General features: G+C 37.2%; 2 protein-coding genes across 2 annotated transcripts; both read right to left on the bottom strand.

Moving 5' to 3' along the window:
* Positions 1–456: 456 nt before the first annotated feature.
* On the bottom strand, positions 457–3,892 carry LOC131151978 (1-aminocyclopropane-1-carboxylate oxidase homolog 3-like). The gene is made up of 3 exons (XM_058103518.1): positions 3,135–3,892; positions 1,721–2,042; positions 457–921 (listed from the first exon to the last, which is right to left on the bottom strand). Exons 1-3 carry the CDS (start codon positions 3,662–3,664, stop codon positions 670–672), a joined length of 1,104 nt encoding a protein of 367 aa, XP_057959501.1. The 5' UTR covers positions 3,665–3,892; the 3' UTR covers positions 457–669.
* A 6,575-nt stretch (positions 3,893–10,467) lies between these two features.
* LOC131151243 (uncharacterized) lies at positions 10,468–12,456 on the bottom strand. The gene is made up of 3 exons (XM_058102496.1): positions 12,163–12,456; positions 10,699–10,890; positions 10,468–10,587 (listed from the first exon to the last, which is right to left on the bottom strand). The coding sequence occupies exons 1-3, from the start codon at positions 12,454–12,456 to the stop codon at positions 10,468–10,470; spliced, it is 606 nt and encodes a 201-aa protein (XP_057958479.1).
* Between the last annotated feature and the right edge of the window lie 8,034 nt (positions 12,457–20,490).

The raw sequence follows: 20,490 nt of genomic DNA, 5'->3' as shown, positions 1-20,490 counted from the left end.
TGGATGATGAGAGTTCTCTGTGAGCTAGCGGAGACTATGGATGGTAATGGAGATCCGTCCTACGGGTCGGATTGGCTGAATGTCCAACCGATGCACGAAAGTCATGTCCGCATCCGGACTTGACCCTGATCAGCGAGACCTAGGGGTGGAGGACGCTGATCCGTAAGTTTGGTGCTGCACCAATGAGTTCGAAGGACTCGTTGATGGTTGGAGTTCCTATATAATAATATATAATAATATATATATATATATATAAGTTGTTATAAATAACTTTAAATACACATACTTTTATTTATAAATTTGATTACAGTATTGTAATGTCAATTTATTTAAATAAACTAAGTTGTGTAATAAGTAATTTTAAGATAACTCAAAATTACACTCTTGCAATCACGTGCATTATGTACACATGATATTTTTTAGAAATATGTATATATATAGTTATGTATACTCTCATTTTTTTTAAACGATAAAGTTGAACGAATTTTATTAAAACTAAAGCAAGTTGACTCAAGCCAGTAGCTTGAGGATACACTAAAGCCAGTTCTTAAGCACAGCAGAGAAAGCAGATAAAATATGAAAGAAATCAGCCATATGTATACTGATTTTTACTTATTGCATTCCATCACCCGACTTCCACTCCACAGAAATATACATATATTGGATTATTCACAACTTGAAATGTGCTATTGATCGCTTCTTATCAAGGCCTTTTGATTCGTAGTATGCTACGAAGTCTTTCATGGAGGTTTCCCTATATAAAGGGGGGTTATCTTGTGACAATAAGTCCTTAATTGGACTGTAAACCCTCGTTGATGTGTAGAAATGTGGACTAAAGAAACATGCAACAGAGATCCTCGGGCCTACACGGTTTGCTAGGACACGATGCTTTGCGCTTTGAAAATTGTCATTAGATACTAGCTGCAACAAAACAAAAGAAAAAAAAAATCACATATACTATTAATAAATAAGTTTTGGCTTTTAGAAAATACTAAAAACATTGAGGTTGACTCTTTTCCAAGCTTCAATCCCTTTCTACTACAAATTTAGTACTTGAAATGTTGAGTTTGCTTTTAATTCAACAAAGTCAAATTCAAAGTATGGAATGTACACTATCAAATGCAATTGGTTTGTTTGGAAGTATGAATTTAGGATGTTGAATATGAATTTATAAGGATCGGGAAAAATTTAAAAATAATTTTTTATAATTTATATATATCTAAATCTAGACCAATCCAAGCTTAAGAACAAATTTTAAACTTTCCAAATCAAAGGATTAGGCATTTTCTACTTAGAATTGACTTTAGATTCGTGCATTACAGCTGTGCTTTTCACCGCTTAATATTTTAAACACATAATGTCAAAACACTAATATGAATTAAACAATGTAAATCATTTAAAAAGACCCCACATCATTTTGTTCATGCTATTACAGCATTATTGCAAGTAAAATTTGAAATAGTCAAGGCCCAAATACTATGCATGGATCTAGAGTCACTTTTTAAAATAAAAAAAATGTTCAGCACTGTGTTTAGTGGTTTGGAATTTGGGCAAGAAAAAAAAAAAACATGATATGAATTAAAATTATGTTATACGAAAGTATAAATTTGAATTTGAGAATCAAAAACCATTCTCCGAAATGAATCATGTGTCAAAATCTTAAGCATGTCATTTATCAATACACAGCCTTGAAAAGTGACTTATAAAAGCAAAAGCTTGCCTGCAAAAGATCTCCAATGTTGATGAGAAGAGCTCCAGGTATGGGTGAAACATTGACCCACTGGTTTTCATGAAAAATTTGGAGTCCACCATTTTGATCTTGAAGTAAGATGGTGAGGAAAGTAGGATCAGAATGTTCGCTCGTACCCATGGTGAGTTCAGGCTCGGGACAAGCCGGATAATAGTGACTCAGAATCATTTGTCCCTCTGTGCAGCCCATGTCTTCAAGGTGGTGAGGTTTGAGCCCAAGCGCCTCTGATAATAGCTCAACTACAGTATTTCCCAATCTCCTCACTCGCTTTGAATACTCCATTATTACATCTCTGCATATATATATATATATATATATATATATATTCATTTAACACCACAGTGCAAATTAATTTCTATTTTTTTATTTTAAAAAATTTAAAATTAATTTTTATGATTTTTAACTATTTTAGCAAACTATTTATCGTAAAATATTTTAATATTTAGAATTAACTTTTATTAATCAAATTATTTATTTTATGATAAATGACATTCACCTCTCTTGAAATTTGATTAAAAGACATTCCATTCTTTTAAGAGCTATAAAACCTCATGCAAGATTTTAAAAATTGCAAGAAATCACTTTTAAGATTTGATAAAATGACACAAACCTGCTTTTATATTTTGCAACGAGATAAATTTCTTTAGGAGAAGTTTGTAAAAATTTTGAAATTTGAGTGAAGGCCATATGATTTTTAAAAATTTATGACAAGGAATTTTTTTTGGAAGGTTAGTGTGCCTTTTTCTTTTCATTTTATATAAAATTTTAAACGTTATTTGGCATTATTATAAAAAATTATAAAAACAAAAAAATAACAATCAAAAAATAAAAATAGACACTCAAGATAAAAAAAAAATAAGTAAAATATTTGGTTAATATTTATAAAATTAAAAGAAAATTTAAAAATTAATTAAAAAAATCATAAATTTGCAAAATAATGTCCTGTAATAAAAATAATCATTGTTATAATTATTTTACCTAATTATTATAGTTTCAAAATTTACTTTAAAATAAATAAAATTGTTAGACATGATAATTGAAAAATAATATATATATTATATAATTGTCTTCATTATTATTTTTTATAATTTATGCATATTTTTATTTAATTTAAGTTTACATGATTAATTAAAAACTGTATAAAAGAAATAATTTAATTTAAAAATATATATATTTAAATATTAAAATTTTTAATTACAGATTGTGAAAATAAATAAAAATTATAAAACTTAATTTTGAGTTTCTTCAATTCAAACAATAGAAAACTGACAAGATGAATTTTCGTTTCCATAATATTTTATTAGGATACCAAACGTTAGGAGAGAAGAACAGAACAGAACAGATCAATCATCCCTGTATATCAATGGAAGGAGCGATTCGTTACCTGCAGACTACAGGCACCTCGCGTGGATCAAGCGGGTCGGGACCCATAACACAACCAAAAGTATCCCTCCAATTCGCAAATCGCGACGAGTACAAGTCGAAGTTGCTAGCAAATCTCACTCGCCTCATCCGATCCCGCGAGTAGTACTCCGCCTTCACCTCCGCCGGCTGATGGTGAAACTCGCGCACCCTTTCCAGCATCTCTTCCAGTACGGTCGTGGGTATCCCGTGGTTCGCCACCTGGAAAAACCCCCAGCTCTTGGCCGCTCGCCGCACCTCTTCCACTACTTCCGCCCGCCGCTCACAGGTAATTTCTCCGAGGTTTATCACTGGAATCGTGAGGCCGGCGATGTTATCGGAGTTGAGCTCTTTGCCGGCGAGCTCGTCGGGGCGGACGAAGATTCGCGGGATTTTGGTGATGCCGGCGTCGACGAGGCCCTTTACCCCGGCTTTCGTATCGTCGAAGGCCTTTAGTTCTGGTAATCGGTCGGAGTAAGATGACAAGTATCGGGTACCGGCGTCGGCGGCCATTTTCTGCACCTGTATTGATCTGTTCAGCTGGGATGATGATAATTGATGGAGGTTATGAGTGAGGGTTATTTTAAAGAATAATCGGCGTGCAGATAAGTCAGAGTATATGTAATGATAAGAGGGAACATGAGGATCCCTGCCAAATCGCCCATTTACCTTGGTCGGGATGCATGATGATTGTTACATAATATAGATAATATATATATATATATATATATATATATATATCTACGGTATTTTGGTCTATGTATATATATTACGTTTAGGATTATTTTATTATATATTTATTTTATTTTCTTCTCCTTTCTCTCTCTCTCTAATTGTAGTTTGTATGGAAGTATGAATCTTTACATGGCATCAAAGCGACTTATTGTCTTCATGTATGTTCGTCGCTAGGTGGTTGTTCGGAACACTTTCTCCGTGCAGACGTCGTCGTCCTTCTGCAGTCGTCGTTATTACCATTAAGCATTCCCTCTGTAGTCACTATTGTCGTTCAGAACTGTAGTATAACGACAAAAAAAAAATTATTATTTAAAACAAATTATTATTATTAATTAATTTATTATTATTAATAAAATTAATTAAAATAAGAAATTTAAGGATTTTGAATATATATAAGGAAAGACGAAAAAAAAAGAAATCTTAACGCCTAAGCTTCCCAAGAAGGCAAAAGAAGGTAAGAAAAAATAAAAATAAATAAAAGTTCACAACAGAGGAACAGAAGGGAAAAAATAAAATAAAATCTCTCAGCTCACGCTCTCCACTCCTCCTCTCTCTATAATTTCGCGGCGAATTCTCGTCCAATTGAAAATTCGAAAATGCCACTAGACACCATTCTTCGCCATCAACATATCTACCGAAGTGGATTTGTCGTAGGAGCAACGTGAGCATATCTCTTGAGGTAAGGCAAATTCTCATTTTTATCTCAATTTTTCTTAAATTTTAAGCCAAATGGGTGATCGAACACCACCACGAGAATTTAGGGATAATTCTCTACAAGTCTAACGAAACAGATCTCTCATGTAGTCGTTGTAGAAATAACCCCAAAATTAGGATAAATGAGTTATTTAAAAATTATTTGATATTTAATTATTGTAAATTAGGAAAAGTTAAAATAATATTTTATTGGAATTGATTTGATTAAATCAAGATTCGGGTGAATGTCGCGGGTATAATTTTGAGAGTTCTGCAGGCGTGATTTAGGGAATTAGGTAAGGTGGAATAAAATTATATCAGTATTTTATTAAGGTGAACTGGTCATTTACGAGCACATGAAATTTATTATTTATCTGTATGATTTCTAGAACCGCGTGAATACTAGAAAAATGATGATTTTGTTTAAGTTTTATATTTGAGATAATTGCTTTTGATATTAAATTCGTGTGACATGGAAACAATTTTTCCTAATAAATTGAATATGAATTAGTGTGACATTTAGAAACACATATGAGAATGTTTGGAATGATTATGACTTGATGAATAAATTGCTATGTTTGACTCCTGTGTGGAAATGTATTGATTTTTTGGGATACTGTGTGGGAACTAAATTGCTCTGTTGGATTCTTGTGTCGAAATGCATTGATACGTCTATGTGAATAAATCGGTGTGGTTATTCGTATGCATCTCAATATAACGTTGGCATGAGGAGGTTCTTATATTGCCTAAATACAAATCATGATATGACGTTGGTAGATTGAGGAGCTCGTCATATTGTCGTTTATATGGAGTAGGACATTGGCAGTTCGAAGAGCTTGTTCTACTGATGTACTACGGGTAAGAACACGTGGCACCCGGGCCCCACTTGGTGAGTTTTGGGGCGTCACATTTTGGTATCAGAGCATTAGGTTATAGGTTCTGCAGACTTTAAGATTAATTAATACCAGAGTATAGGTACTAATAATGATAAGGATAGGAATTGGTAGATTAAGATGTTGATAGAAGATTTTGAGTTTTGTTTTGTAGCTTAAAGGCAGAAATCCCTTGATGGACTTCTGTGAGTTTCTGAATCCGACCAGTTTTAGAAAACCAAGGTAAATCCATTGACGGTGATGTTTCTGAACAGAGAGACTAGAACTCAGAATTAGAACTTGAGGGTTAAGTTGATTTGGAGATAAGCTGGTTATTTGATGATTTAATTGAGGATTTAAATGTCAAACTGATTCGTTGTTCTATAATTGATTAGCGAATTTCGAGGATGAAATTCTTTTAAGGAGTGGAGAATGTAATGATCCAGAAAAAATTATTAATTAAAAAAATTGTTATTATTAATTAATTAATTATTATTAATAAAAGTAATTAAATTAGGAAATTTGAAGATTTTGGATATATATATATATATTTATATATATGTATATAAAAGTATATATAAAGTTATTATATAAGAAAGTTTAAAGTAAATGATAAAGGAAAAAAAAAAAAAAGAGGAATCTTAGTGCCTAAGCTTCCTAGAGAAGACAAAAGAAGGTAAGAGAAAAAAAAAAAAAAAAAAAGTTCACAACGGAGGAACAGAGGGGAAAAAGAAAAGAGAGAGAAAAAAAAAAACTCTTTGAGCTCACGCTCTCCACTCCTCCTCTTTCTACAATTTCGCGGCGAATTCTCGCCAATTGAAAATCCGAAAATACCACTAGACTCCATTCTCCGCCACTAACATATCTACCGAAGTGAATTTGTCGTAGGAGTAACGTGAGCATATCTCCTGGGGTAAGGCAAATTCTCATTTTAACCCCAATTTTTCTTAAATTTTAAGCCAAATGGGCGATCGAACACCATCACAAGAATCTAGGGATGATTCTCTATAAGTCTAACTGAATAGATTTCTCATGGGGTCGTTGTAGAAATAACCCCAAAATTAGGATAAATGGGTTATTTAGAAATTCATTGATATTTAATTATTATAAATTAGAAAAAGTTAAAATAATATTTTATTGGAGTTCATTTGATTGAATGAGGCTTCAGGTGAGCGCCGCGGGTATAATTTTGAAAGTCCTGCAGGTGTGATTTAGGGAATCAGGTAAAGGGGAATAAAATTATATCAGTATTTTATTAAGGTGAACCGGTCATTTACGAGCACATAAAATTTATTGTTTGTCTATATGATTTCTAGAATTGCGTGAGTACTAGAAAAATGATGATTTTGTTTAAGGTTTATATTTGGGATAATTGCTTATGATATTAAATTCGTGTGACATGGGAGCAATTTTTGCTAATAAATTGAATATGAATTAGTGTGACATTTGGGTTTGCATGTGGGAATGTTTGGAATGATTATAACATGATGAATAAATTGCTATGTTTGACTCCTGTGTGGAAATGTATTGATCTGTTGGATTCTTGTGTGGAAATGCATTGATGCATTTGTGTGAATTAACCAGTGTGGTTATTCGTATGCATCTCAATATAACATTGGCATGAAGAGGTTGTTATATTGCCTAGATACAAATCATAATATAAGGAGCTCGTCATATTGTCTTTTATATGGGGTAGGACATTGGCAGGTCGAGGAGCTTGTTCTACTTGTAACGACCCGACCCTTTTTACACGGACCCAGGTGTCACTCATTCATGCATAATACCTATACCTGTTCAAGATGTGGAAACAACCCGCCCTAAATAGGGATATACGGGTATAAAACAAGCATAATAATGATGTAAATGTCGCTAGAAAAACATAAACATCCATTTGGATTTCTATTAGACTTATACCAGAGTTCACTAATACATCCATAATTTACATAAATTTGGACTTAGAATAATCGTCATATTACAACCCTCCAAAAAGGACTTTCATCAAGTTTAATACAAGATTCATATGCTTACGTAAGCTAACCCAAAATATGATCTCCCCGATCCCTTTAGCTACTAGGACCGATGTACTAATGGACCTAAAAACAAAGGTTGTATGATAGGGTGAGACACCTCTCAGTAAGGAAGAAAGAGTTACAATAGTGTGTGATTGCATACATGCATATTTTAATTCAACATCTGAAGTATAAATCAAATATTTCCAATATAGTATTGCATCAGGTATATCATTATTCATATTACAAAATTCTCACATCTGTCTTTCGACCATTTAATGATTTATCAGATGACCAACAGCAAAATATCCATATAACCAGTTTTACCCCGTGGCCTGGGTTGTGCACTAGTACTCGTCCAATGCCCTGTTCGTGCAGACACTGCCGAGTACTTACTTACGATCCGATTGCCTCCATTGGCCCAATATCAGCCAATAGTTTCACCCTGCTAGCCAACCATCTTGGTACCCACATCGTTTAATACACGTGGTTGCACGTGTACATCTAGCTACGATATCGCGCCGTATCATATAACAGTAGTTTATTTCAACTCTACAAAGAAAGTATATTTCAACCCTCCCAGGACTCTCAAGTTGTGGTTTTGTGTATCATAAATTCAATTTATACAAATATGATAACCTGCGCAATTCTAGTATTTTTCACAAATTCAAATAATAGTATTGGGTTCAAACCGGCGTCTTTGCACTCAGTTTACCTCTCTTTGTTTACTGATTCAGTTCGGTGTATCACCGGCCTCTGTTTATCACATTCTCAGAATAACAAATTTGGAACTTCATTCCCATATTTTATATCAATAGTATAGAAAATTCCATCTATTTCCATTTCAACATATATCACACAAGTTTACTTCAAAAACTCGCTAAATGATAGAAATTCAATATACATAGTTTAACTGAATAAATAAAGGATTCGAGCCTCTTATACTATAGTATAAACACAAATAAACAATATTTGTAAAATTTGGAGATCACACGTCGAAATCCTCGTTTTTACCAAATACCGTAAAATCGTCAAACCAGCATTTTTACTCAGTAGAATTTCACAAATAAGTAGTTAAATCATACATAATAACATAAACTAGTTTTTTAGCTGTTTAGTTTTCCAAAATAGCTGTTGTAATCAAGTTCCCCTTACCTTATACTCGAAATGAAACTTCGTATGAAAACGGTCCAAATCGACAACCCGAGATCCCGTAAACCTAAAACTACAGAACATAACCTTACTATGTTTTCTACAGCTAACCAAATATCCAATCAAAACAAGGATCAGATTCCTACCTCGATTTTTGGGAAAACCCAAAACTCTCCGAAGCAACGATCCGATCCACTAGAAGTGTAGAGTTTTCTCTTCTAATCCACAGAGTACCCTCCATTTTTGGAAACGGATGACGAATGGCAAAGAATCCTAGAGAGAGAGAGAGATTCGTAGCTTAGAGAGAGAGAGAGAGAGAGCTTTTTGGATGAAAATTAGCCTCTAAGAAACCAAATAGGATATTTGTAGGAACTTTGACCCGGTCCAATTCATCGACGAGGTGGCGTCTTTGTCGTCGAATCCACCACACAATTCGTTGATGAGGCCCTGAATTTCGTCGACGAGGATTTCCCGAGAATTCCCAAAACCTCTCCGCATTTTCTCATCGACGAGGCTCTAAATTTCGTCGATGAGGCTCTGAAGGAATTCGTCGACGAATGTGATCCTTCGTCGATGAACCCAATTTATGAAGGTTCGGGTCTCTACAATCTCCCATCCTTATAAGAATTTTGTCCTCAAAATTTACTACCAATTGCTAACATAATCTTTTCTTATAATTTCACTTATAAAAGAGTTGACCGTCACCTACAGAGTGACTTTTGCCTAATTTCATTACATACCCTCATATACGGTAGAGGAATACCGTGGTTACCCAAAAGATACATCGGCAATTTATATACATAAACAAAACTCTCCTAAAGGTTATATCATTTAACCTATATCATCAATTACATATTCATGTACTATCAAATAACTATAGGTGCTTCTGGCGTATCTCAGATTCTAATTCCCATGAAACTTCCTCTACTGTATGGTTACGCCATAATACCTTCACAAGAGGTATGTCCTTAGTCCGTAATTGCTGTACTTTCTGATATAATATCTACACTGGTACTTCCTCATATGATAAGATATCATTGATCTCTAGAGGTTCGTAACTCAGCGATGGATCTGGTACGTACTTCCTCAGTACAGACACGTGAAATACATCATGGACTCTGGATAATGCTGGGGGTAAAGCCACTTGATAAAGAACCGAACCTATCCTTTCAAGGATTTCAAAAGGGTTGACATACCGAGGAATTAGCTTCCCCTTCTTCCCGAATCTCATCACCCCTTTCATTGGAGCGATTCTTAAGAATATCATGTCTCCTACTACAAATTCCAACTCTCGCCGACAAGTATCAGCATAACTCTTCTGTCGACTCTCAGCTACTTTAATCCTTTCTGTGATCAATGCGATCTTTGCAGAGGTCTGCTGAATCAGTTTTGGACCTAATATCTGCCGCTCACCTACCTGATCCCAGTACAACAGAGATCGACACCAACGACCGTACAAAGCCTCATAAGGTGCCATCTCTATGCTTGCCTGGTAACTGTTGTTATATGCAAATTCAACAAGCAGTAGATATTGTATCCAACTATTACCAAAATCTAGTATACAAGCTCATAACATATCCTCTAACGTCTGAATAGTCTTCTCTGACTGTCCATCCATCTACGGGTGAAAAGACGTACTAAACGTCAATCGCGATCCCAAGGCATGCTGTAAACTCTTCCAGAAATGAGATGTAAAATGTGAATCCCGATTTGAAACAATAAATATAAGGACACCATGAAGTCGTATCACTTCCTGCACATAAAGTTTTGCTAGCCTATTCAAAGAGTAGCTGACTCTGATTGGAATGAAATGTGCAGTCTTCGTCAACCAATCTACTATAACCCATATGACATTCTACCCATGCACCGCCGTAGGTAAACCCGTAACAAAATCCATCGAGACATGTTCCCGCTTCCACTCAGGGACATCGAGTGGTTGAAGTGGTCCTGCCGGCTTCTGATGTTCTACTTTAATCTGTTGACATGTTAGGCACTGTTCTACAGATCGAGCGATCTCTCTTTTCATGTTAAACCACCAGAACGATTCCCTCAAATTCCAGTACATTTTCGTACTACCAGGATGTACAGTATAAAGTGAACGATGTGCCTTCTCTAGAATGACCCGTCTAATCCTGGCATCATTCGATACACAAACCCTGCCACGAAATCTCAATATCCCATCGCCAAAGATACTAAAATCCAGCTTTAGCCCCTTCTGGATTCCTTCCATAATATCAACCAACTCGGGATCCTCCTTCTGCGCTATACGGATCATCTTCTGCAAAGTTGGTTGTACCACCAAGCTAGCAAGGACAACCTAAGGGTTTCCTTTCACTACTTCCAACCTCAATCTCTCAAGGTCCATGTAGATCTGATGCTGAACCTGCACTACTGAGACTGTCGCATCAACTGACTTCCGACTCAGAGCATCAACTACCACATTAGCTTTTCCTGGGTGATACTTAATAACACAGTCGTAGTCTTTAATCAATTCAAGCCACCTAAGCTGTCTCATATTGAGCTCCTTCTAGGTGAAAAAGTATTTAAGACTTTTATGGTCGGTAAAAATCTCATACCTTTCACCGTATAAGTAGTGCCTCCAAATTTTCAGTGCAAACACTACTGCTGCTAATTCTTAATCATGCGTTGGGTAGTTCTTCTCGTATTCTTTGAGTTGACAAGAAGCATAAGTCACTACTTTGCCCTGCTGCATTAGAACACAGCCAAGACTCTTTTTTGAAGCATCACTGTATATAACAAAACCACCATCACTGGATGGAAGAGTCAAAACTGGAGCAGTGACCAGTCGCTGTTTCAGCTCCTGAAAACTCAGCTCGCACTCATTTGTCCAATCATATCTCTCGCTCTTCCACGTGAGTTTCGTCAAAGGACCTGCCAAACTAGAGAACCATTCAACAAACCGACGGTAGTAACCTGCAAGACCTAAAAAACTTCTGACCTCCTGTACATTCTTCGATCTCGCCCAGTCCACTACTGCTTCTATCTTACTCTGGTCTATTGATACACCTTCTTTAGACACCATGTGCCCCAGAAATGCAATTTGTTCCAGCCAGAACTCGTACTTCTTTAGTTTAGCATATAACTTCTTATCTTTAAGCATTTGCAATACTAGCCTCAAATGAACTTCATGTTCTGCAGCACTCCTGGAATACACTAATATGTCATCAATAAATACCACAACGAACCGGTCTAGATATTCATGGTACACCCTGTTCATCAAATCCATAAATGCTGCAGGTGCATTAGTCAAACCAAAAGGCATAACCATAAATTCAAAATGGTCGTACCGGGTTCAAAATGCAGTTTTTGAGATGTCCTCCACTTTCACCTTCAGCTGGTGATACCCAGACCGTAGGTCAATTTTAGAGAAGACCTGCGTGCCTTGAAGTTGATCAAACAAATCATCGATCCTGGGTGGTGGATACTTGTTCTTTATCATTACCTTATTCAGTTCTTGATAGTTGATGTACATCCTCATCGATCCATCCTTCTTTTTCACAAATAACACTGGTGCTCCCCAAGGAGAAACACTAGGTAGAATGTTCCCCTTGTTAAGCAAGCCTTGAAACTGTTCCTTTAACTCTCTTAGCTCAACTAGAGCCATACGATACAGAGCTTTCGATATCAACGCTGTATCTGGAGCTAATTCTATGGCAAATTCCAACTCACGGTTTGGAGGTAATCTTGGTAAGTCCTTTGGAAACACTTCAGGGAATTCGCATACCATAGAAATCGTTTCCAATTCCCGTTCTCCCACTGGTGTGTCTTTCACAATTGCCAAATTTCCTTGGCACCCCCTACGAAGTAGCCTCCTAGCTTGCATAGCAGAAAGGATACGTGGTGTAGAATGCACACACGATCCAAGGAACTGAAATTCTTGCTTTCCTGGCGGTTTAAACATCACCTCCCTCTTGCGGCAATCAATACTGGCATAACTAGCAAACAACCAGTCCATCCCTAGGATAATATCAAAGCCATGCATGTCGTATACCACAAGATTAACTGGTAGTATCCTCCCCTGTATTTCAATCGGGAAGTCCCTAACTACCTTGCTACGCCCTACTATAGACCCAGACTGTAGCCACCACCAGTTCATAATCTAACAATTGCACTTCAAATTCACACAATTTAACAAAGTTTCTAGAAATAAAAGAATGTGTTGCCCCGGAATCAAATAATACTACAACTTTATAAGGAAACATGTAAATGATACCTGTGACTACGTCACCAGCGTTCTCAACATTACCAGGAGTCAAGGAATATACCCTAGCCTGGGCAGTACCTCCTATTGACCGCCACGTTGTGTTAGAGCATTCCCTCTGTATTGCTGCTGAGAAACTCAATCATTCCTCTGCCTCAGACAGTCTCTTATCTGATGTCCTTGTCTACCACACCGCATACAGGCTCCCATAGATAACCAACACTACCCCTGGTGTTTCTTACCACATAAAGAACAACGTGGAACACTTGCGGAATTCTGGGACGTGCCACCACTGTTCTTCTTCCACTTACCATGTCCTGCCTAGATGAATAATTAGGAGGCGCTGGCCTCTTCTTCGTAACATGAACCTCTGCATCCTCCAGTAAACACTCCTCTACTACCGTGGCTTTATCAACTAACGTAGCGAAATCCTACAACTACAAGATCGCCGTCTACTTACGGATCTCACTCCTTAGTCCTCTCTGAAACTTCCAAGCCTTCTTCGCTTCATTAGGAATCACAAAGGAAGCAAATCGAGACAGCTCCTAAAATTTGGCAGTGTACTGCTGCACTATCAGTGTTCCCTACGTCAAATTCATGAATTCCTCCATTTTTGCATTTCTAATTGTGGCCGAAAAATAGCGTTCAAAGAAGAGCTCTTTGAATCGGCCCACGTCAACGCTATCGGTATCGGTTGGTGCTCTTCCATCTGCTTAACAGACTCCCACCATCTCTCAGCCTCCCCTGCCAACTTGAACATAGCGGAGGTGACTTTCTGCTTTTCAGTGCAGTTTAACACATCTAGGATCTTTTCGATCTCCTAGATCCAATTCTCAACATGAATTGGATCTGCATTGCCCACAAAAGCAGAGGGCTTAAATTTGGTAAACTGCTCAATGGAGCAACCCAACTCAGCCGTAGGATGATCTTGTCCCTTATTTGAATGCACTACCTCAGTCATAAGCTACTATGCGAAGTCTCGTAGCACACTAGTGGAGTTGTTACCATCCTCGACACCAGCACCCTCACTACTATTGCCACCCACATTGGCAGTGATATCCCTGGATTCCATCTTGAAAGCATTTACAAAAACCCATTAGCCAGGTAATAACCTACCCATCAACTACTGCTATCACAATATAAGGTTAACTCTCCAAATTCACATTCTTAACATTGACATAATCCATAAATTTGACATCCTCATTCTAACTCAAATTTCACCCTTCTACTAGGAAATAAAATCGTCAATGGACTGCCGTGATTTTCTGAACCTTTCGACTGATCCAAAAAAACACAAAAGTCTATCGATGAATTTTCATCTCCAGATATACAAAGCAAAATCCAAGATCTTATCCTTGTCCTATACTCTGGTATATTCAAGACTATCACAACTAGAAACTTCTTAGTTTAACACATATCCCTAACCAGGCAACATGAAACAATTCATACTTTCGACTGACTACGGGCTCTGATACCAACTGTAACGACCCGACCCTTTTTACCCGGACCCAGGTGTCACTCATTCATACATAATAACTATACCTATTCAAGATGTGGAAACAACCCACCCTAAACAGGGACATACGGGTATAAAACATACATAATAATGATGTAAATGTCGCAGAAAAACATAAACATCCATTGGGATTTGTATTAGACTTATACTAGAGTTCACTAATACAACCATAATTTACATAAATTCGGACTTAGAATAATCGTCATATTACAACCCTCCAAAAAGGACTTTCATCAAGTTTAATACAAGATTCATAAGCTTACGTAAGCTAACCCAAAAAATGATCTCCCCGGTCCCTTTAGCTACTAGGACCGATGTACTGATGGACCTAAAAAAAAAAGGTTGTATGATAGGGTGAGACACCTCTCAGTAAGGAAGAAGAGTTACAACAGTGTGTGACTACATACATGCATATTTTAATTCAACATCTGAAGTATAAATCAAATATTTCCAATACAGTATTGCATCAGGTATATCATTATTCATATTACAAAATTCCCACATCTGTCTTTCGACCATTTAATGATTTATGAGATGACCAACAGCAAAATATCCCTATAACCAATTTTACCTCGTGGCTCAGGTTGTGCACCGGTACTCATCCAATGCCCTGTTCGTGTAGAACTGCCGAGTACCTACTTACGATTCAACTGCCTCAATTGGCCCAATATCAGCCAATGGTTTCACCCTGCTAGTCGACCATCTTGGTACCCACATCGTTTAATACGTGTGATTGCACGTGTACATCTAGCTACGATATCGCGTCGTATCATATAACAGTAGTTTATTTCAACTCTGCAAAGAAAGTATTTTTCAACCCTCCAGGGACTCTCAAGTTGTGGTTCCGTGTATCATAAATTCAATTTATACAAATATGATAACCTGCGCAATTTCAGTATTTTTCACAAATTCAAATAATAGCATTGGGTTCAAACCGGCGTCTTTCCACTAAGTTTACCCCTCTTTGTTTACTGATTCAGCTCGATGTTTCACCGTCCTACGTTTATCACATTCTCAGTATAACAAATTTGGAACTTCGTTCACATATTCTATATCAATAGTATAGAAAATTCCATCCATTTCCATTTCAACATATATCACACAAGTTTACTTCAAAAACCCGCTAAATGATAGAAATTCAATATACATAGTTTAACTAAATAAATAAAGGATTCGAGAGCCTCTCCTACTATAGTATAAGCACAAATAAACAATATTTGTAAAATTTGGAGATCACACGTCGAAATCCTCGTTTTTACCAAAAACCGTAGAATCGTCAAACCAACATTTCTACTCTATAGAATTTCACAAATAAGCTGTTAAATCATACATAATAACATAAACTAGTTTTTTAGTGGTTTAGTTTTCCAAAATAGCTATTGTAATCAAGTTCTCCTTACCTTATACTCGAAATGAAACTTCGTACGAAAAAGGTCCAAATTGACAACCCGAGATCCCGAAAACCTAAAACCACAGAACAGAACCTTACTATGTTTTCTATTGCTAACCAAATATCCAATCAAAACTAGGATCAGATTCCTACCTCAATTTTTGGGAAAACCCAAAACTTTCTGAAACGACGATCCAATCCACTAAAAGTGTAGAGTTTTCTCTTCTGATCCACGTAGTACCCTCCGTTTTTGGAAACGGACAACGAACGGTGAAGAATCCGTGAAAGAGAGAGAGAGATTCGCAGCTTAGAGAGAGAGAGAGAGAGAGAGCTTTTTGGTTGAAACTTAGCTGCTAAGAAACCGAATAGGATATTTATAGGACTTTTGACCCGGTTCAATTCGTCGACAAGGCGGCGTCTTCGTCGATGAATCCACCACACAATTTGTCGACGAGGCGCTGAGTTTCGTTGACGAGGATTTCCTAAGAACCCCCAAAACCTCTCGGCATTTTCTCGTCGATGAGGCTCTGAATTTCGTCGACGAGGCTCTGAAGGAATTCGTCGATGAATGTGATCCTTCGTCGACGAACCCAGTTTATAAAGGTTCGGGTCTCTACACTACTGATGAACTACGGGTAAGTCGTGGGGATTGGATACAAGTGAATAATGGTGCCTGTGTGGGCCATGTGTCACGGAAGCTGGAGTGGTGCCTGTGTGGGCCACGTTTCACGGAAGCTGGAGTGGTGCCTGTGTGGGCCACGTTATATCCTATGTGGATATTAGCTACTGTGTGGGTCATGTTATGTATCCTGTGTGGGCCACGTTATATCCTGTGTGGATAATGACGCCTATTTGGGTCATGTTATGTACCTTGTGTGGGTAGTGGTGCTTGTGTGGGTCATGTGTAAATAAGAAGTATGTAAGTGTCTGTGTGGGCCATGTACTGATATGTACACAGTTGCTCTATGTGGGCCACGTATTGAGGACATTGGAAGACGAAGTATAAGTTGCGTGATTCCTGTGTGGATGTGTTGTGCATGTGAATTTAATTAAAACATAATATTAATGGCATAACATATTGTGAATGCATGTGTGTGCATGCGGCGAGGTAAACATACAAACGGGGGCCTGCTGAGAAAGGCGAGTGCTCTGCTAGGTAGTTTCTTAGTATTAGTGCAAAAGGATACTACTTGTATGGGTGGGTAGACATCTCGATTCTTGAAAACTTTCGCCTTTAAAATAATAAAGATGTGTGTACTGGCGGTGAGGTAATACTTCACCTGGGGCTTATTGAGTAAGGTGAGTGCCCTGATAGGTAGTTTTAGTACCAGAGCAGAGGGAAGCTACTTGTATGGGTGAGTAATCTTCCCTATTCTCAAGGACTTTAGCCTTCAAAAAAAATTATGTACTTGTGCATATTGGATGTGTGTATGGTATTAGATGTCAATAATGTTATTAACGATATGTTTTCTCAGTTGTTATTGATGTTATTTGAGAAGCAATTTATTTTGAAATATTAATATTAAAACTCAGTTGTCACACACTGTTATAATTTATTCCACCCTTACTGAGAAGTGTCGTTTCCTAGTCTCAGGTTCTTTTGGAGATCGGGTTTGAAGGCCTAGGCTGGGACTGTTTTTGCTGGTTTCTTTTTGGGGTATTGTGAGATACTGATATATGTGTAGATATATTTGTACTGGGTTATATTTTAAATGCTGGATGTGGATATGGATATCTGGATATGGTAGTATTCGTTTTTGGATTGTTATATAGAACTCTGGTATTTATTTGAGGTTATTTATTTATGTGCCGCTGCGTGCATATTAATTATGGTATCAGATAGAGGTGATTGGAACATGTGGCACCTGAGCCCCACTTGGCGGGTTTCGAGGCGTCACATGTAGTCACCGTTCAGAACTCCAGAACTCCTTCTCCATGTAGATGTCATCATCGTCCGGTGTTCTTCCACCTTGTAGTCGTCGTCATCGTTCGATGGTGTCGGAAAGCATAAGATACTAACTCATCAAAATCATACCTTAATGGAGGCCTGATAGTGCATCAGGATTTCTGTATAGAATATCCTCAACTTGCTGGTTTCACGAGCTAGAGCTCCCTGCAACCATGGGACCATGATCATTTTCGTTGTTGTGAGCTTCCAACTCCACCTACATAACACGTTCATCATTGCCCCATCTTTCTGGCTCCTGTTTCTATTCATCAAACTCTTGAGTACATTTCACTATAACCTTCTCATCAAAGACTACATCTCCATTGATCACCACATTGTTTGCCACTAGGTTCCACAACTTATACCCCTTCACACCCTTTAGATATCTTAAGAAGATGCAATGAAAAGACCTCAAGTCAAGCTTAGACCTCTCCTCACGAGACACGTGGACATAAGATGGACACCCGAATACCTTCAATTCAGAGTAGTCTACTGCATTTCTTGTCCAAACCTCTTCCGCCACTTTACCCTCTAGTGATGCCCTTAGTGATCGGTTACCTAGAAAACAAGTCATACTAACTACCTCAACCCATGAATTCTTTAGTAGCCCTGCATTCAATCTGAGACACCGAGCCTTATCAGCAAAAGTCCGTTTCATCCGTTCTACCACACCATTTTACTGAGGTGTTCGGCGAACTGTAAAACGTCTCTTGATGCCCTATTCTGCTCAAAACTCCATAAAATGAGAATCAGCATACTCGGTCCCATTATCCAACCTTAAATATTTGATTCTCCCCTCTATCACGTTTTCCACTTCAACCTTCCAAATCTTAAACTTGGAAAATATACTAGATTTGTGACGCATGAAATAAACTCAAACCTTCCATGAGTAATCATTAATGAAAATCACATAGTACACATGCCCACCCTTTAATGCAACTCTAACTGGGTCCCAAACATCTAAATGTACATAGTCAAGAATTCCTTTCGTCTTGTGAGTAGTTGAACTGAATTTTGCCCTGTTTTATTTTCCAAGAACACAAAATCTGCAGAGTTCCAACTGACATGATTTTAAACCTTTCAACAATTTTATCTTGTGTAGTTTTTTCATGTCATGTTCTCTCATATGCCTAAGACGCATATTCTGCAAGACGGACTCATCTGATTCAGGATCCACAAATGCAACTCCACCTACAACGGTAGTTCCCTGCAACATGTAAATATTCCCATCCAACTTCTGCCCTTTCATCACAGTCAAAATACCTTTCCATACTATCAAGACTCCACCTTTGGACTTGTAATTAAAGCCATTACAATCTAAAGTGCCAAGAGATATCAAATTCTTTCTCAACTCAGGTATATGTCTTATATTACACAATGTTCTTACATCATCATCAAACATCTTTATCTTTACATTTTCTATGCCAACGATCTTACAAGAATCATCATTACCCATACTTATTGATATAGAATTTACTAACCTATAAGTGCTGAACCACTCCTTGTTTGGAGACATGTGATAAGAACATGCCGAGTCAAGTATTCAAGAGTTCGTTAGATTATCCGACTCTGCCGAAACTGATAGAACATCACCATCCGCTGAATCCTCTTCCCAAATGACATTCACAGATTTAGAAACCCCCTCATACTTATTAACATTTCCCCTCTTCCAATCTAGACACTCTAGTTTCACATGCCCCTTTTTATCACATTAATAACACTGAATTTCTTTCTTCTTCTTGGATTGATTCCATAATTTCTAATTAGATCCAATTTTAAACTTTCCTTTGCCTTGCTCATTAATGCCCTTTGCCACAAGTCCTTCTCCTTCATCACATATTTTCAACCTTAGATGAAAATTTAACAAAACACTTGTTACTTCTTCTAAATTAAGTGTTTTTTTTCTCCACGTAAGAGTGGTCACGAGATTTTCGTAGGTATGAGTCGAGGGCAAAGAATTTAATAGCATCAAAGCCTTATTATCCTTATCAAACTTCACATCAACTCTCATAAGATCACTTATGATTTGATTAAACGCATTGATATGTTGATCTAGACTAGATCCTTCTACCATCTTAAGCCAATATAAACGTTGTTTAAGAAAAAGTTTGATATTTAGGGATTTAGACGTGTACCGACTATCTAACTTTCACCAGATAACCACTGGAGAATCCTCCTCCATCACCCGATAGAGAACTTCGTCAGCCAAACACAAGAATATTGTTGACACTGCCTTTGCTTTCAAATCTACCCATGTTGTCTCATTCATTCCTTTCGGTTGAGTATCAAGCAATGCTTTAACCATTCCTCGTTGCACTAGAATATCTTTCACTCTCCTTTCCCATAAACCAAAGTTTTCGGTTCCCTCGAATTTGACAAAGTCAAATCCTTCAGAAGACGATCCCAATGCCATAATAACAATCGCTCTGATACCAATTTGTTGTAATATGGATCGTATAATGAAGATGCACAGTGGAATAAAAAACAAGAAGTAAATGTAAATAACACACACAACCAAAATAAGATCAACACAAAGATTTACGTGGTTCGGCAAAGCCTATATCCACGGAAGCAATGACACACAAATTTCACTAAGAAAATCAAAATGTACATAATACACTTCTCTAATGATCATCTCTCTCTCTCTCTCTCTCTCTCTCTCTCTCTCTCTCTCCCTCCTCTCTCTCTCTCAAAATATGCCTATATGACATATATAGAGTTTCCTCGGAGGTTTCCCCCCGCTTTTCCAACCACCTAACATTCAAAAATTCAAAATTCAAAAAACCTGCCGCAACCCAGGTG

The sequence above is a fragment of the Malania oleifera genome, chromosome 3 (genome assembly GCF_029873635.1).
Source record: "Malania oleifera isolate guangnan ecotype guangnan chromosome 3, ASM2987363v1, whole genome shotgun sequence".
NCBI lineage: Eukaryota > Viridiplantae > Streptophyta > Magnoliopsida > Santalales > Ximeniaceae > Malania > Malania oleifera.
This window is presented reverse-complemented; position numbering and strand designations above follow the sequence as displayed.

Coding starts and splice junctions, on each gene's coding strand:
- LOC131151978 (XM_058103518.1), bottom strand. CDS start 3,664: ATGGCCGCCGACGCCGGTACCCGATACTTGTCATCTTACTCCGACCGA. Junction 2,043..3,134: donor GAGGTGCCTGTAGTCTGCAG/GTAACGAATCGC, acceptor ATATATATGCAG/AGATGTAATAATGGAGTATT. Junction 922..1,720: donor ACATTGGAGATCTTTTGCAG/GCAAGCTTTTGC, acceptor GTTTTGTTGCAG/CTAGTATCTAATGACAATTT.
- LOC131151243 (XM_058102496.1), bottom strand. CDS start 12,456: ATGCAAGCTAGGAGGCTACTTCGTAGGGGGTGCCAAGGAAATTTGGCA. Junction 10,891..12,162: donor AGGGGAACATTCTACCTAGT/GTTTCTCCTTGG, acceptor CCAACTTTGCAG/AAGATGATCCGTATAGCGCA. Junction 10,588..10,698: donor CACATCGTTCACTTTATACT/GTACATCCTGGT, acceptor ACATGTCAACAG/ATTAAAGTAGAACATCAGAA.